The sequence below is a fragment of the Pithys albifrons genome, chromosome 6 (genome assembly GCF_047495875.1).
Source record: "Pithys albifrons albifrons isolate INPA30051 chromosome 6, PitAlb_v1, whole genome shotgun sequence".
Classification (NCBI taxonomy): Eukaryota; Metazoa; Chordata; class Aves; order Passeriformes; family Thamnophilidae; genus Pithys; species Pithys albifrons.
In genome coordinates this window covers 40896408-40914761 of record NC_092463.1, presented here as the reverse complement: position 1 = coordinate 40914761, position 18354 = coordinate 40896408, and the positions used below count along the sequence as shown (strand labels likewise).

Genomic DNA, 18354 nt, shown 5'->3' with positions numbered 1-18354 from the left:
CTTCTCCCCTACAAAAGTGGTTCCAGCAAAATACTCAAAGCAGCCACTGTATCAAAGATTTTTAATTTAGTACAAAACTTTATTAATACTGCAAAACTATAAAAGTGAACATGGAGAATCTGCACAGGCTTGGAGCCCATCCCATCCATCAACCTCTGGGACAGCAGCAAAGCCCTGGACAGCCTTGTAAACAAATTACAAAAAGCAAAACTTGAGCATTTAACAACAGTCTTGACATCTGGCTCTGAGCAGGGGTGTTTGGAAGAAATTCCTCGTTTCTGCTTTGTAACACTTTTAGCCAGCATTTTGAAGCACATGGGTGAAAAAATTACCTAATCAGTGGCAATAAAGAGCCTAGAACTCTGAAAACAGAAACTACAGAATCAGTAGGTGCCCAGCTCCATACTGCCCTTGCATCCCATGAGGTAGGTCGAGACCTCTGGCATCATGATGTTCTTTGTGGTCCAGTTAAATAGGTGCAAGCACAGATCTGGCTAAACCTGAGGTCTTGACAAACACACATACTCCAAGAAGTTTGCATATGGGAGAGCTTTGTGCTTTCTGGGCTACCTGAGCTATCCATCATCTCAGCCCATGAACATTCTACCTTTTCAGGATGTTAATCTTGTTGGCAAATGGTTTCTGAACTCGGTTGGACTAGAGCAAGCTGGGGACGTATCATGAGCTGCTCCACAGCCAACTACAGGAAATGGTGACCTCTGACAAGTGATGACAAGCAGGTATGGCAGGCTGGAAGCAGTAACTTCAGCAGGATCTGAGAACATCTTCGAAGTTTTCCTAGTGCCTCAGAAAAAAAATGGTAACTCCATTTGCAGGAGGAACCAAGTACTGACACAACTTTCTAGAAGGGGAAGCCAAGAGGATCAGGGAAGCAAGATCAATCAGATCTAGGGAGCAGAGACAAAGTCCAATGCCCTGTATGGCTTATACTGCCCATTGCCAACAACTGAGTTTGTAGCCTGGGATTCAGAAAGGTTCAAAATACTAAATCACTTCCCTAGATCCTTCCCTTTTCCATTCCTTCCCTTGGATTTAGAATCACTGGGTTTTGTTCTTGTCTCCACCAGCTCCCAAGATAATAACTTAGCTTTGATTTTGCTTGTGCCAGGGTTTGCTTGCCTCTGCCCTCCACGTCTGGATGAACTCCGGTTTCCAATCCCCTGTTCTGTCATGGCTTTCAAAAGATGTTCTTGCTTCTTGGCCACCATTTCCTCCCGGCTCCAAATCAGAATATTAAAACCTGAGAAGAAAAATGAAACACTGTGCAGCAGAAATTCTATATAAAACATAATACCTTAGGCTATGTCACTTAAAGGACAGAAATTCAAAGGGCTTTGTCTGTTCTACGGTATTTCCAAGGTACAGAGGATGCAAAATAGTTATTACAGATGCTATTTTCACGTAGCCTTGGAAATCTGATCTAAGAAATGTAAGTATCTTGTAATCTCATCTGTCACAAGTCTAAGACCTCAATCTATAGCCAGCTAATTTAATCCCATAGAGCCTGCAAAAAACAGTAATCTTGGCTCTGCAGCTAGAAAATGAGATAAATTAAATGAAGGGAAAAGGTACAGCCTAGCAGGAAAAGGCTTTCCGCCTTCGATTGTTTTTTTCTACTATTTTATGGCCGGCAGGTGGCAGCAGCCCCCTGCTGCTAGGAGGCTTCCCGCTCATCCGGACTTGGTATTCTCAGGAATGTTCACAGGAGATGACCAGCAACCTGTTTTCCAAGCGCAAATGTGTAAGACTGAAAAGAAGGTCTTCATCTCTTTTACAGATGTAGTCATTTACAGAGGACTACTAGGAAGTGGGATTTGGGAAACCCTCTCTCACAACTTGCTTTAGTATGGAGTAACATGCCAGCCCTTTCCTGGGACTGGAATGCACCCATGCTTAGTGCCCAGAGTTCTCTTTACTTACCCATGCCAGAAGCCAGTGTGTCTCCCATGGGGTTAAATTTATTGAGCTGAAAATGAAAACACAATCAGAGTCTGTAAGAGCATCACTACTTATGTAACAGTCATGAGAGCACCAAAGCTTATATAACAACAACAAATCGTGTGGAAAACCTAGTGTTCCCTAGGAGTATCACAAAACCCCCACAGGTGACCATGGACAATCCCTGCTTAGGTTAGCAGCTTTAGCTAACCAGCATGAGTCTATCACAAGTAAAGAGGGTACTGTCCTAGTCCCCAGCCCATACCTCTCCCAGAGATACAACGGTGTTCAGTACACAGCCAACCTTTTCGCTTCAGTGCTCAACTCACCGAAATGATACCCGAAGCATTTGGATCACAGAGTTGACAAACCATCTCCCCAGTGTTTCCATCAAATACATCAACAGTTCGTAGCTCATCCACTGTGTACCCTGGGAACTTGGAGTCTGGGTAGCGACCTATGACAATGAGGTCGTAGCGAGGATGCCATGTTGCCTAGTCACAGAGCAGAGAGATGGAGAGCTGAGAGAAAGGGACAATGCTCATCACTGACACACACCAGACAACTGACACTGAGTAACACCGTGCATTCTACCCACAGCTTGAGAAACAAAGCTCCACTGGAAGTTGCAGCAGTGTAACTATTCACCCACACATGTACTATCTTGACCAGTTATCAGACCATTTCTGATTTACAGCTGGCTGCTAGCACAAAGTGTGCTGCTCCTCTGAGACCTGACTCACCTTAATAGGGGTGAGATGCTGAAAATGCCTATGTGGATGTGGAATCAGATGCTGTGGCTTGGTCCAGTCTGAAGATGAGTAAACCCTGATTTCATTGCGCTGGTCTGTGCTCAGGAGCTTTGCACCATCTGTTGGGCTGAAGTAAGCTAGGAGAGAGGGACAGTAAGGCAAACTAAAGATCACAATGCTGTGACTGACAAACATAAAAGTCACATTTCTCTGATTGAAAATCCATTGCTATTTTTTTTAATAGGAATGTGAGTATGACTGTGTGTCTCAACAGACAAGGCTTTACCTCTCTCAAACTCTAAGCTCTTACAAACAGTAAGCTGAAACCTACAGTGCTGAGTTACCTAAGACCATTATTCTCATTTCAGAATCAGAGAAGGAGACATTGCAAAGAAAGGAATATGCTCGTTCAAATGAAAAGACACTGGAATAATAAGACAGTCATCTGCAATTTGGACTTCCATGAACTGGTAAAACTGTGCCTAAAAAACAGAGCCCCATGCTCTGCTGTTGTCATAGGACTGTCCTATAAATTCAGGTTTGTAATCTCAGCCACTGCTAATGCTTCCAAACTCACTTCTCAAGGTACAGTGCCACAGTTTATATGTCAAGCCTTAAGAAGGTGCTGCAGCTGGCCCTATCCACCTCCCTGCCTCTGGCCACACATGCCCACTTGCCTTCCTCCCAAAGCAATTTGGAATATAACATTGCCACAATAAAAGCTGAGCTGAGTGGACTCTGCAAACATCCATGCAATAAAATCCTTAACTCACCTGCATTGACAGGTTTCTCATGAGGAAGCACATGAAGAAAATTCATTTTGTTTTTGATGTTTCTGAGGTCCCAGATTTTGACTGTCTGATCGACAGATGCTGTGGCCAACAGCCACTCACACCGGGAGTTAAACTCTACATGAGTTACTTTCTTCCTGTGCAATTTCAGCTTCCAAATCTGCAGCAAACAGAAAATCATACAGAAAAAAATAATCAAGGTCTGGAGTAAAGAAATGGAATAATTAATCTACTACTACAGGGTAACAAAACTTCTAAAATACAGCAAGACTGTCCACTGGAAACAGGAAAGGAAAAGAATGACCTTGGGAAATAACCATTTAATTCTAGGAGAACTCTGATCCACTAATTTGTTACAGCCATGAGAAAGGAAGATGCAATCCCTGGTTCATGGAGGGAAGTATTAGTGCCACTGTACAAACAAGATCACATCTAGAAGACTTTAAGCAGTGCCAGTCTTCCACTTGCAGAAAGATTAAAACCAAATGGAACAGGTACAGAAAAATGCGCTGCCAAGACAAGAAGGAAGTGCCTGCTTTGTGTGGAAGACCAAAGATCCTTGCTTTGTTTATTTTCATAAAAAAGATGAGAGGAGATATAATTGGCTTCTAGAAACATATTGGCAAAGAAACATGAGTGTAGGTCAAATATTTCAATTTAAAACAATAAATAAATACAAACTGGCCATGAATCCATTTCTGTCCAAAGCCAGATTATTATTTCTAATCAAAAGGCTGATACTGATCCATCCTCCCTAGAATAATGGGTTATCTCTCAAGTGCAAAAAAGACCGTCACATTCTTTCAAGAAAAAAAGTGCAAAGTAAGCAACTAACCTTGACTAAGGACAAATAATTTGAAGCACTTCTGACTCTGCCCACTAATTTACACAACAGCCTCTGGCCACAGCTCATTGGGTGGCAAACTCTTACAGATGTTATCCTTACAGGCAAGAGAGATAGCAATGCCAGTGTGACAGTACAGCAAGCTCTTGAAGTAGGACCCACTCCAACTCTTCCCTCCTGTTTCCGGACCACTTGTCTGTCTCTTTTCTGCCCTCTTGTGTCTAACGGCAGGAGTACAACATTTGTTGCATTACTGCTGAGTACCTACCCCGAGGTCATGGAAGGATGTACATCAAAGCAGTGTCTCCCAAATGACTCCCATCAGTGCACTAAGTTTCTGAAAGTGTGAAGGTTGTTGGCAGAGGGTGCTCACATTTTCACATTTACCCAATAATTACTCTGGCCAGTAGCAGATTTCTTAAGGAAGGCATAGCACATGACACAATCCCTGTTTGGGATTTATTATCGTTACACTCAACAATGTGAAAATGTCTAATGGATGGCAGAAGTGGAGGACTTCTTACTACCCAGACAATGGGTGGACTCATCTCCTGAGCTGCAAGGCAGTTGCTCCTCTTTTCAGGGTCCCTGTAGTGTAGGAAAACACATGAAGATTCCCACAGAGGTGATGCTGTATGGAGCCATACGAACCTCTTCACCAGAAGTGCTGAGCAGAACCACATTGCCCATATTATCGCCTGTCACCACTGCACGGCAGCTTGCAGAAACATCCACACTGCAGTACCAGCAACTAGAGGGAAAGATACAGAATCAGGACTCCTCCCACAGGAAAGTAAAGGCAGCAGAGCTCTGGTTCACATCTCATCCCTGACAAAGGAAACTGCAATAGACTGTACTGCAATCTCCTGCTCAGTGGTGTGGGCCTGAGTATTAGGAAGGACAGCTTATCAGCAATGCTTTCTGTCAGTGACTGAATATGGAATAACTTCCTAGTAATTTTTTAAGTGCTCATTAGATGGAGTATGACACCTTGGGACAGCGAAACATAACAGAGGCTGAAGAGCCACTTGGTGCCTGCACGTGAACATACCTTGGGAAAGATCAGAACACCCTTGGAACAATGACAAATATGCAGAAATAGCTTCACAATTACATTTTCCACAAAACACTGAAGCAGCAGTAAAGACAAAAGCTTTGTACTGAAAAGTTGCACATCAAACTGTCTCAACTTCATGCTCCAGGAAACAAAACTGAATAGAAACTTACCTGATAAAAAGATATAGGTCTTAAGCCCCACTCTGCTGGAGGGGGAAGGGCAGTGAGAATAAAGCTGGGAGCCTTTGGGAACTTGTTGTGAAAACTTTATTTGCAAAATATGTTATTCTAAGAATTCAAGGCCGTGGACATGAACATTGTGAGCCTGAAGTCTCCAGACAGACCACAGGGTAAACTCAATAATCTGAAAGTCAGATTGCACAGGAATGTTTTGTAGCTTTCCTTTGCTACCAGAGCTGCTACAGACAATGCAGACCACTGACGACAATGAAGAGGAGGAAGTTATCCTGCTCTTCTCACCTCATATTTTTTAAAGTGAAAAGCTGTCAATATCTCATAGGTAGGAGAAAGCACTATCGGAAGATGCAGCAGCACTCTCAGCTACTGTAAAAGTGTAAGTACCCTGTGCTGCCTCGCCTGTTACCACCCTGCAGCGCTAGGTCAGGACCAGGACCCCGTCCCTCTTGGGACCAATTCATACCCAGAGTCTCCTAACACTGGCAAAGATGAAGATGTCAGAGATCTCAAGAAGCAGAGCAGCATTAACCCCAATGGCAGAGAGAATCAACCGTGCAGTGCTCTCTTCTCACCAAACATTATGGTGCTCATGGCCACAGTCCGGGGCACGAGAGATCACTTGCACCGCTCTGCCCTCAAGGTCCTGCAGACTTAGGGTGCCATCACCTGATGCCACATAAAGCTTCGCTGCCTCATAAGGACTGAACTTGATGTCTCCAAGAAAATCTCCTGGCCCTTTCTGAAATACATACAAAGCCAAGAGGCATCAAGGTTAGAGTGAAAGGCAAATCTTAACACAACAGTCACCTCCTGGAAGACACTGCCAGTTTCCCTAGACACAAGCACTGCTTTCAGGCAAAGAACACATGTAAGAACTTCTTTTCTAACTTGTTTCCAGTCTAGACACATACATTCTGAGCCTATTAAGTTCACCCTCATCCTGTTGGGCTGCAAACCTCATTAGCTGCACTGCTGCTTCTGTTATGGGCGAAGGGCTAACCTGCAGTGAACCACCTGGATTAGACCAGGTTTAGGAGATCACAAGCAAAACCAGGACCATCCCATGCATAAACCACATAAAATTTCATGACAGCCCAGCATCAAGCTTTTCTTTTAGAGACTTCATGACTAGTTCACTACAGGCTGCTTCCAGTGCTGTATCTGGTCTTTCTCAAGGTACCAGCAGGCAGGATGAGACTGTTGCAAAGAGAAATCTCACTGCTAACCCCACCCCATGGCACAGGAATCTTATGTTTTGTGTTATATTGTTCTTTTCCCCAGCCTGTCTACTGAGGAAACACAGAAACCCTACACAATGACAGAAAAGTATACCAGCTGGGAGTCCCCAAACTCTTTGATACTCAAGTGCACTCCATCTGCTACTCACAGAACAACTACTTAAGGTCTCACTGTAAATGCTAGATTTTAAGAAGCCAATGAAGATGAAACAAAAGGCCCACCCATAGAGCCTGCCTGTCCTCACAGCAGTAGGAGGAGGGATGGCATGCCCTTTCGAATCCAGGCATCATTGCTATGACAGGCATCCCACTGGTATCCTCATGTCCCAGGACCCATCTCCTTGCTCACCTAGCTAGTCATCCCATCACAACCTGAGTTCACCTTCTGCCCAATTACAAGGTTGCAGGTGGACAACCAAGATGGAAATCAACCATGAAAGCTGCCACTAGGAAAGAATGAAGTGAGACAATGTAATGCAGAAGCTAACCCAAATTCTCTTACTTACCTTTTAAGCACTAAACAGAACTAACTAATTGAAGAGTTCAGGCTTCTCATGAGTCCACAGAAAAAGCAACAGTCTGAGAAGGTAATTCTTAGAGCTGCCTCTAACAATTCATCTCCTCTCTTCACTCATTACTAAAGAAGCCTTTTAGTAGACTCCTAATTTTGGTATTTTGGGTAAGCACCAAAAGCTAGGTGGGATGAATTGGCATGATCCTTATGACATGCACTGCTTGAAGTCAGAGGCATTAGTGGAGAAGCACTGACAAGAGTATGAATTGTCATGTAAAAACCATCTGACAACAAGCAGCACTGCTAGCAGGTGAAGAGGTTAGAAGATCCCCAGGGAACAGAGCTTTGGGAAGTTCTACGAACAGACAGCTGAGGAAATCCATTGGGACCCCCACTCTCCCATGTACAGCAGGAAGTAAGCAGAATCAGAGTTCCCCCCTCTTTGGTGAAGAAAAGATCTCTCCTACCCACTACTCCACTTCAGGGAAAAATAAAAAGAATGAGCCTCCCTGAAATTCAGAGAATGGAAGACTATGTGGGGAAAAGGAAGCCCAGCTCTCACATATTCAAGACAAACATCTCTCTCTCTCTTCCTCTCTCTCTCACGCTCTCTCTCTCTCCCTCTCCCTGTTGCGCTCCTGCCAGCAGGACAGAGGCCCAAAGCATTACTGTATTCTTACTCCCAGTCCTCGGTGCTGGTGAAGACCCGGACAGTATTGCCATTAAAATCCTGCAGGGTGGTAGCGCCGGCAACTGATGAAGTGTACAGCTGACTAGGGTTAAAAGGGTTAAACTTCATTCCTGTGATGGCCCCTCCAGCTCCCATCTACAAGGAAGGGGATGAACAAAAGAAAAAGCCACTGAGTGATGGGAAAGGAGAAAAGTGTGTTCTCTAAGTCTGCATTCACTGCTATGTCTTTAACAGCAACAGTGAAACACATTACAGTCCTCTAAACAGGCAAAGACAATCATGTCTCCCATATGATAGCTGTCTAGACAGCTGCCCTCCTGAAGGACAAATTTGCAGCTCCTTCAGTCCCCAGGCAATGTATTCCCTTGCTGGCTGGCACTATTTACAAAAAGAGAAATATGATTCTGGAATTTCTGAAGGACAGACTTCTCAATGTATATCTATGTTAATTTAGAAAGGTGATAAAAGTTACAAAGTCTTTGAGCCCCTGTTGGAATGGAAATGACTGAATAAAGGAATGAGGGCATATGCCAGCTGTATAAACCATTCATTCTACCTTAGTTTCTCCCTATAGATAAAAGGTCTTTGTCTGTTCCCACTCAAAGATGTTCATCTAACACAATGAACGGTGAGCAGAGAAAGACTGAGACCTAAGGCAGACAAACCCTCCCTGCCTAGTTGATTCTGGTATCCCTTTCAAGATAACTGTTTTGCCAGTTGCTATATTATTTTTCCACTGAGTACACACCAAGTATTGCTTCATAATGAATTTAATCACCAGGCCTCAGTTTTCCCCAGTGCTAGAACAGTCTGGGACTGAGGAACCGACATGCTTTTGCATCTCAGTCCTGCCCCATAACTGGCTACTCTGAAACCCAAGACCCTTTATGTGCTTCTCCCAACAGACCTGTTTTTTATTTGCAGTATTTCATGGTACTTGTTTTCCCTTCCCCCCCTTACACACACACAGAGGCTTACCCCCTTTATGAAGCATGTTTTAGTAAGTACTTCATAGTCCCAAAGGATGATGTCTCCACCTTTGGAACCAACAGCTACTGTACTGGGGTGTGTTGGATGCCATTCCAGGCATGTGACTCTCCTGTCAAAGGGACTTGCTGTTCGAAAGAGGCGGTATGAGGCAAGAGAACGCAGAAAAGGCAGCTGCAGACACTGTGAAAAAGGTAAAGAAAATTATGACTTTTGCGGGCATCTCTGAGATTCTCTGGATGAGGAGTGCTAACAATTTCTAATTGTCATTCACACAAAATTTTAAACCTCTCTGTACAATGAAGAGGATATGCTGAACATAAGGGAACAGCCTGTGACCACAGAAATCCATATCTGCCACGGCACTCAGAAAGGAACAGAGAACTGAGAGATACCATATTTTAAATGATGTACAGGGTTAGGGGACTGTGGGCTGAACTAAAAAGGCAGAATAATTAACAAGAGAGAAGAACTTTCCTCCACACCAGTAAAAGGCACTTATGATTATCTATGTCTTTACTAAGCATCTCAAAATGTTACACATCTTCCGGAGACACAATATTATGGTCCTCCATCCAATTTGTCTGCAGCTCAACTATACAGCATAAGAGTGAACAAAACACTTGAAAGAGAGAATGAGAAGCCATGACATGATTGCATTGTTGTTCAGTTGAAAAATAGGTACTGCTTAGATTAGCCTGGCAATTTATCATTTGGATACTTAAAATGCGTAAGTCATCAGGAAGACAATGCTAGCCCAGGAGCTTCCCACCTATGGATGTTACAGAGTTAATTTTCAAATAAAAGGCATATGGCTCTGCAAAACAGTAAAACATTACAGACTTGATGGACTATGTCTGTGAAGAGGTAAAAATCAACACTAAACCTGACAAGATTAGCAAAGCAGAGTGGATACAAGAATAGTATGATGAAACAGTCAGATCAGCGTACCAAAATATCACAGTGCAGTAACTCAGCTGGTAGCTGGGCAAGTTTAAACATGATTCAAGAAAGCACCGAAGTAACAGAGGATAAAATGTTGATGACAGGGCTGGGTCAACCAAAAGGGAAAGCCATCTCAGGTCTTGCCTTTTACACAATTAAGGAATGTAAGGGTGCATCAGACTTGGAGCCGCAAACAGTATAGGCAGGGAACTTTAAGCTCCTTCTATTGAAGAATTTTTTTATGCAGGAAGCTGAGATGTCCAACAGGTCATGAAGAAGACACTCCTCACCTGCCTGAGCTGTGCCCGAACGGAGCCTCCCAGCATGTTCTGGTAGACATAATGAACAATGCTGCACTGTCGCTCCAGCTGATGGGAAAGGACTCTGTGGTTTCTCACCACAGACCCACTTCCACTCCAACCTGCCAGAGAGGAAAAGAGTAAAACTTACTGACAGACAACTCACTCTCCAAACAGTGTTAGAAGAAAGACATCTGCATTTGCTGCTACATCCATGAAAAGCTTCAGCCACAAGATAAAAGCCATTAAATAATTCTTGCATGTCTTAAGGTACAGCAGCTTCCAGAATTATGGAGTCCAGTGGTTCACACAGACTGCCACAGCTCTGTGTATGCTTCCTCTCATTAAACCTTCCTTCTCTTTGCTGAAGATTTACCAAAGACAACAGGAGAGGACTAAAGCAATGCCACAGAGGAGTGGTGCATCTCCTGTACAATTTGAATGGTTCATACCCAAAGTACAATGCTGCTATCCAAACCTCTGACAACTCATAAATATGCCATGGGAGGTGGCAAGCCCCTGCACACAGCAAAAGAAAGGTCAAATGTGTGACCAGCAGAAACACCTGAAAATTCTCCAAGCATAGCAACATGAGTTCCCACCCAGTTCCTGAAATGCCTGCTTGTGAATCAGAATTTTCCATCTGCTTGCACTGTAGCCTGTCCAGTCTGCCTACAGCACTGCGAGTTTTGTTTTTGATAACAGACTTGCTGACGCCACATCGCCTGAAAACCTTTCTGTTCGAAGGGATTTTTGCTGAGAGTACAGCTTGTTTCTACATTTTGTTCATGTTCCAAGTTTTTATCTTCAGGGACCTTTACATAAAAGCTAGATCTGTTCAGTCCCATGTCTGTGACCTTAATCAATCCCACAGCAATGGTCTGTAACACCCCAGGGGATCTGGATGTCAAATGCAATTCTTAAGAAACATAAACGCTATTTTCATTTAAGGATATTTATTAAAAAAACCCAAGACTGAAAACACATGGATCATTCTATATTATTAGAACCTAAATTAAATCTTCCTTTAAGAAAAGCCCAGAAGTACACAGGTGTGAAACTGAACTTCTCTGTTCACATGCCAACATAGTGCCAACACTTGTCACACCTGTTGAAATAAGTATAAAAGTATTTATATTCTAATTCATTTTTTTTCACTGAAGAATTAGTATCCACAATTCCTTCTTCAGAGGTGACAAAAATTCAGGTATTTTTTCCAAATTCCATTTTACAATGAAGGATAATTTATTAAGACACAAACTTCAGACCTTTTTAGACTCTGCTGGAAGAAATCCTTCAAAAAGGTTGTTTTAATTCCAAGAAACAACAACTATCCTATATATGGCTCAGGAGAAATAAATGTTTTTTCCAAACACATAAAAACGGAAGCACAGAATTGAAAAGCTCAAATACAAAGGTCTTCATCTTTTTAAAAAAAGGGTTAAGGAAAAATATGATTGGTCTAATTTTTCCAAAGTACCAGGTACATCCAATTACCTCTGAATTTTACAGGAATGGCAGATGCTTACCAAATCTGAAAATCAGGCCATGAAGTTACATTAAAATCATGTAGCTAAATGAACTACAGAAGATGTCTTAACTGTCCACAATTACACACAGAACTCCCTTCAAACAGAATCTTTGGCCTCCACTGTTCACACTGCTAAGTGCTCCGAGTTTGGACTTACAAACCACACAACAGGAATGTTTAAAATCATGGAATCTCTGTATCTTTGATTGTTAAATGGCACTTCAGCAACTTCTAGTTCCTTAAAGCCAAATTGTACAGGAAGTGCGTAGTATCTCCACACAAGGCACTAGCCCTAGTGATCTTCTAAACCATTGATAGTATTAAAGGTTTTATCTGAGAAAAGGAGCCTGAAGGAAAACTTTACTGCTCTCTACAACTACCTAAAAGGAGACTGTAGCGAGGGTGAATTTGGTTATCTTCTCCCAGGTAACAAGTGATAGCACTTGAGGAAAAGGTCTCTAGTTGCACCAGGGGAGGTTTAGATTGGATATTGGGAAAAATTTCTTCACTGAAGGGGTTGTCAAGCACTAAAACTGGCTGCCGAGGGAAATGTTAAGTTAGCATACCTGGAGGTATTTAAAAAGCCATGTAAATATGGCACTTAGTTACATGGTTTAGTGGTGGGCCTGGCAGTGCTGGGTTAACAGTGGGACTTGATCTTAAAAAGTCTGTTCCAACCTAAATGTCTCTATGAAAAGTCCTTGCTGTGGGTAAAGTCTAGACAACTTTCCTGATAATGCAAAGCTCTAAACTTTCCAGTATATTTGAAATTAATCACTCTCCCCATTACATCAAAAATCTTTATGAGATTTTTTTTACCTAAGTTACATACTAAAGGAAAAAAATGTACATGAGGAGAAATGATTAGTAGAAATTCTGCCTGTCCTAATCTAAACACAAAGGTAGAAAATATTCCTACTTACTGTAGCAAGAGTTAAAATACACGAAGAATCAGGAGAAAATGCCAGTTTAGACTGCATGCTGTAGGATACCAACCTTATGACCACAAAACTGCATTGAGACTGCATGAGAACAAAAACAATGTATTACCAGGACTGGTCTGTCCTACGCTAAAGCAGAACTCTGGTAATACAGGAATGCCACCAAACTTAATGCCCCTAAACTTACCCCCCTCAAATGAGCAAAAATGACAGCATCTTCAGTGAGCAGGCTTTCACCAAGGGGTACAGAGTCTCAAAAATTCAGCATGCATGCACACACACTCACTAGACAGAAAACTGGAGGATGTACTACCCCAATACATATCCACCTATCACTTCACCATATAACCCCATCTGATCACTCGTGTCTGAACATGTTTCTTGGCATTCTCCCTCCAACTAGTCAAAGCCTGTCATTTGGAGAAGTCTGGTAGAGAGAAAACAGTAAAGATCTGGGAAATGTTACCTATTTTCCCTGGGGGTTTAGATATTTTTCTCACAAACAACCTCTTTGCTTGTGTCTCATTCCCTAGTTCCTCATAGTCCAGTTTTCCCTTCCCAGCTGATTTCACCTCTTCTGGCCAATGCTGATATGGTCTCTCATACTCCTTGTCCTTTGGCTGGTGCACTGGAGCCATAGTGTCTGACCACTGAAAGCAAACAAAGCATGAAAGGTAAAATGGTCATACACTTTTAATTAGAGGACAGAGGAAAACAAGAATGAAACATATCCCAGTGGTCTGAAAGTAGTGATTATACCTGTACCCTTTTTCATCAGTGTGACATTAGCTTTTCGTTGTGCTCTGCTGAAGGGAACAGGTTTGATCAACATATCTTTGTTCACATACGAAAATTAACATATCCTAAAGCAGTAGAATGTTTTGATAGATGTACATCTCCCTTTAAGCTTGAAACCCACAGATCTGCATAAAGTACATCTGTGAAACCACGTAATACCCTAACTTTTTCTGCAGTAGTTCACACAGAGCTCTTTAGATCCAGCCAAGGAAAAGGTCAGAGCTTTTACAATGCTGGCCAGGGCTGACTGGCCTTCCAACAACTGTGCTCAGGAGGCACTTCCTGTTCAGCGTCCACTTTTACTCACGATCCCCAGCTGTACTCGGCTGGCACTCCCTCACCCCCTCACCCCGAGCTGCAGCCCCGCCGGCTGTACTTGGCTGCACCCCCTGAGCTGCAGCCCCCCCCGGCTGTACTTGGCTGTCCCCCCACCCCACCCCCCGCCCCGAGCTGCAGGCCGCCGTGCCCCGTGGCGCCCACACCGCCTTCCACCATCCTGCTCGGAGGCGCAGGCTCTGCGTCACAGTGGCCCCCGGGAAGATCCTGCCCGACGAGCATCCATGGGCTGCTCCCGTGCTCGCGCTGAACTTACTTAAAATTCCTCAATGGCTGTCGCGGATCAAATACAGCTCGGCGGGCACCGCGCAGGCTTCCCCGAGCAGCACCCCCCCGGCCCGGCCCGGTGCCCCTGCGGCCTAGGCGGGACAGGCCGCCCCGCTCTCACCTGCGCTCCGGCGGCCTCGGCTCCCGCGGCGCTGCCGCGGTCGGCGGGACGCACCGGCCACTCCCCCGCGCTTTCATAACTGGGGCGGGAACGGGGGGCAGTGACTCCCGCCCGGCCCTGGGCAGCGGAGCCCAGCGCGGCCATGGCCCCGCCCGCCCCGCCCGCCCTTCGCCGGCGACGGGCACTAGCGTGGCAGGGGCCGGCGCGGCGCGGCACGGCCCGGCCCGCCTCCGCCGCCCGGAGCCATGCGGCCGCCCCGGCCAGCAGCGGGAGCAGCACCCCCGGCTCCGCTGCAGCCGCAGGGCGCGGGAGACAGCTGCCAGGTGCCCTTTGTCTGCCTGTGGTGGTTCTTTTGGTGCAGTACTTCACAGTCTTACCTACCTTTATTGGCTTCTAAAGCACCAGGCTGGCTTAATGAAGCTGGTTGGTAAGGGCCCCAAATACAGTAACCAACAGCAACCAAAAAACCCAATACTATTTCAAAACACAACTTACACAAGAAAACGCACCTGGTCTCGGAACTCAACAGAAAAACCGTGCTTGAAGTCATGTCAAGAGCAGCTTGAGAAGTACATGACGAAGCTGAGAAGAATAGGGAAGGAAGAGCTCTGCCAGCACAGCGGAAGGTACCAGCACTTCCCCACCACCTGCAAAGGGGCTGTGTTGTGTGGGGAACCTCAGGAACAGTAGTGTGCCATGCTTCAGGCCAACCAGTAACTGTGCTGAATAATTTAGGCCCAGTCATCCACACAGCTGGCTCTGAACACAGCTCCTAAAATATCTGTACTTAACCATGCCTTGAACTGTGGGGCTTTAGGTTTGAGTGTTGGTATTTTTTATGCTATAACTACAGTTACCTGTGCATTTTCTCACATATTAGAAAATGCACAAAAATCTACTAGAAAAGAAAAAACGCCTGGTCTCTAGGCTTTTTCTATGAACTGTAACAAAGTTGTATTAGTTGCTGCCATCCTGTATCAGAATTTCACAGACAAAAATGATAACCACTGACAAACACAATCTGGTCAACCCAATCAGCAAGTCTTAAAGTCTTACCAGGCACTTCTCTAATACACTCCATTCTTCTTAGAACCATACCTATTAGCAAAGAACAAGAGGAATAAGTGAACACAGCACGTCCTTTCTTGCCCCTGAAGCCTCAAAAGTTTGATTTCTGGGAAGAAAAGCTACTATAGAAACTAAAGTCTTCATATCTTGACAGCAATCAAAACTTTCTTCTATAGGTCTGCAGAAGTCTTCATCATAGGATCCCAAAGAAAACTCTGACACTGTTATCCAAGTTATCACCGGCAAAGATGGGCACTTCCCATCCCCACTCCATTTGTCTCCCAGCAGTATTGTCCCCATGCAGAGCACACACAGAGTAACCTATTTATTTCCCTCATTGAGCTATCACAGTTAGCATTTACTAGAAATGGAATGGAATAGAATATTCTTTCATATGTAAGGGACCTAACAATAAACATCTAGTCCACCTGCCTGAACAGCTCAGGGCTGATCAAGTCAAAGCCTAGTATTAAGGCACTGTCAAAATGCCTCAAACACTGGCAGCTTGGGGCATCAACCACCTCTCTAGGAAGCCTGTTTCAGTGTTTGACCATGCTCTCAGTAAAGAAATACTTCCTAATGTCCAGTCTAAAGCTCCCCCGGTGCAGCTTCAAACCATTCCCATGCATCCAATCACTAGATACTAGGGAGAAGAGATCAGAACCTCCCTCTCTACTGCCCCTCCTCAGTAAGCTGTAGGGAGCCATGAGGTCACACCTCATCCTCCTTTTCTCAAAACTAGAACAAGTCCAAACTCTGGACACATTCAAGGACTTCAACATTCTTAAACTGTAGGTCCCAGAACTACACACAGTACTAAAGGGGAGGCTGCATGCTACCGTGTTTGTATTGATGACTAATACCAAGTGTGCTTTCTCTCTAGAGAATCACCAGATATTCTTGTAGTTTTTATCCACCAAGGACAAAGAACAGCAGAGAGTACACAATTCATCCACAGAAAAAATGCCACCAGTCCCTGTCCACAATGCCGTGAGCAAGCCAGCGAAAGACTAATTTGAGAAAATATTCTTATATGTATTTACAATGTCACATGCTTTGAACTACAGTATGCAGCAAAGTCAGAGGAGTATAACTCTGCATGGGCAGGATATTAAGCTCACTTTTATAATGCCTTTTGTCTCATGTACTATTATGTTGAGGCTGTGCCTCAGTTTCGGGCCATGGTTCTCTCCCATAGAATAAAGCTGTCTTTATCCCCAGGTCCAGTAAAGCTAAACTGTGATTGAGATCAAGCTCATGGTATTGGGAATACCAGTAAGTGTTCTGCCTCCTTGTCGCCAGGATCTTTGTCCAAAGCATGAATGTTTTTGACTGCTTTAGTTTGACTACTGATGTATACCATTACAGCAACTAGAGTTTGCCATGCATGTGAAAACAAGCCTATATTCTACCAAAAAGTAGGAAAAATATATAATCCTAAGGAAATAAAAGAAGTAAAATCATGCTCTCTGACCTCCTATCCGATGACCACTGCTAAGCTGTCTGCACCAGGAAAATGAACAAAAATATCACAATAATTACAATGTCATTTACCTGAGCTCCTCCTCTTCCCTAAGCCATTCCAGCCTTGGAGGAAAGGATTGCAGCAGCCATGCTATGGAGTACCCTCACTCTGCAATCAGTACTGGCAGTGCCCAGGTCCCAAATGGATATACCTATCTTAGATGCTTAGTATTTGGGCTCTCAATATAAAACTCAGCACAAAAACATAGCAAAGGCAAATGCTGGATGTAGAATATTAATGTATGAGGTGTTTGCCTTTTCTGTACTTCATTAATGTACATTAGTTTGATAATGGAATGAAAAACTCAGAACTTAATTAAGCTAGGAAGTATCTGTGCCAAAGATTTGGGGTTGGTTATGTTTTAGTAAAAACAAAGTTGTTGCTTATACGCTCAACTGCAATTACCTTTGAGGACAAGAATAGCATCTTTTCTCACTTTTTGGAAGGATGCTCATGTTCACACAACAGCCAGTGACCTGCCATGAGTGCCTGTCTTCCAGGGACCACACGCTGGTATTGGCCTCAGCTTAAGTGGAATGATTCCTAATGTCCACTTTCCAACATAGCAATGCACTGTATGTGAAGGGCATCCATACAGTTAATTTCCTGGTTCTTATGAAACCTGGGGCAGCTGTGAAGAAAAAACATTCAAGTACTGCTCCAGAGAAGTGGAAGTACAGATCTATGGCATACTCCTTCCTCTCCTCCTCCTTCAAGGCTCAGTCTTTGCTTTCTCCACCAATTGAATAAACATCACTGCAAACCCACAGCTGATCCTTGGAATTGGATCCAAAGCCACTTGGAAGCAGTCAAGAGGAGGCAGACCAGCAAGGTCTCCCAGTGCTTCTCACAGAAGCCTTTCCCCAGCATCAAGGAGAAATCGTACCTGGGGCCCGGAGTTAGAAATGGAAATGCTGGCAGGCAAACTCCCTGGTGTTTAGAAAAAGCTGGTATCACCCGAAAGGCTCTGAAGGCTTAAAGCAGAGATCCGGATTATTCAGACAGAGGTTTTTCGAGGAAAGGGAGAGCAACTTAGAACAGGATCAGGCTGAAAGACAGACGCCAAGCCAAACCAAGGCGAAGCCACTGTTCAAGCACAGGGAGAGTGACCCACGCCATGCTCACAAGCAAAAGCACGGCACTCCACTGGGGTGGGAGCTGGCCTTGGGCAACCTGCTGGGCCTCCTGCTCCAGCCCGGCAGGCCAGCTGGCCGGCGTAGCACCCAGGGGAACCAACTTTAAGCCAACTGAAGCCCCGAAGCGGCTCCTCTCAGAGCCGCCACGCTCACGCTCCCGGCGCCCACCACGATCGGGGGTGCGCCCGGTCAGACTTCCCTCGGCCCCTCCTCCCCCGTGCCCAGGGCCGACCCCAGCCCCGCTCCTCGTGCAGGGGAACGGGGACGTGACACGACGCTGCCCTCCCAGCGCCCTCCTCGGGCCCCACCTGCCTGGCCAGAGCCCGCTCCCGTTAATTGGATCAAGGGCCCGGCGGA

General features: G+C 44.7%; 1 protein-coding gene across 7 annotated transcripts; it reads right to left on the bottom strand.

Moving 5' to 3' along the window:
• Nucleotides 1–42: 42 nt before the first annotated feature.
• On the bottom strand, nt 43–18349 carry DDB2 (damage specific DNA binding protein 2). 7 transcript variants are annotated; one of them, XM_071558550.1, is made up of 11 exons: nt 18306–18349; nt 13213–13396; nt 10266–10396; nt 9022–9213; nt 6173–6339; nt 4998–5097; nt 3485–3662; nt 2703–2848; nt 2289–2453; nt 1942–1987; nt 43–1261 (listed from the first exon to the last, which is right to left on the bottom strand). In XM_071558550.1, the coding sequence occupies exons 2-11, from the start codon at nt 13382–13384 to the stop codon at nt 1011–1013; spliced, it is 1548 nt and encodes a 515-aa protein (XP_071414651.1). In that variant the 5' UTR covers nt 13385–13396; nt 18306–18349; the 3' UTR covers nt 43–1010. The 7 variants fall into 7 exon arrangements, with proteins under 7 accessions (XP_071414651.1, XP_071414649.1, XP_071414652.1 ...); XM_071558548.1 differs by lacking the exon at nt 18306–18349 and adding an exon at nt 14778–15024; XM_071558551.1 differs by lacking the exon at nt 18306–18349 and adding an exon at nt 14650–14670.
• Nucleotides 18350–18354: the final 5 nt, after the last annotated feature.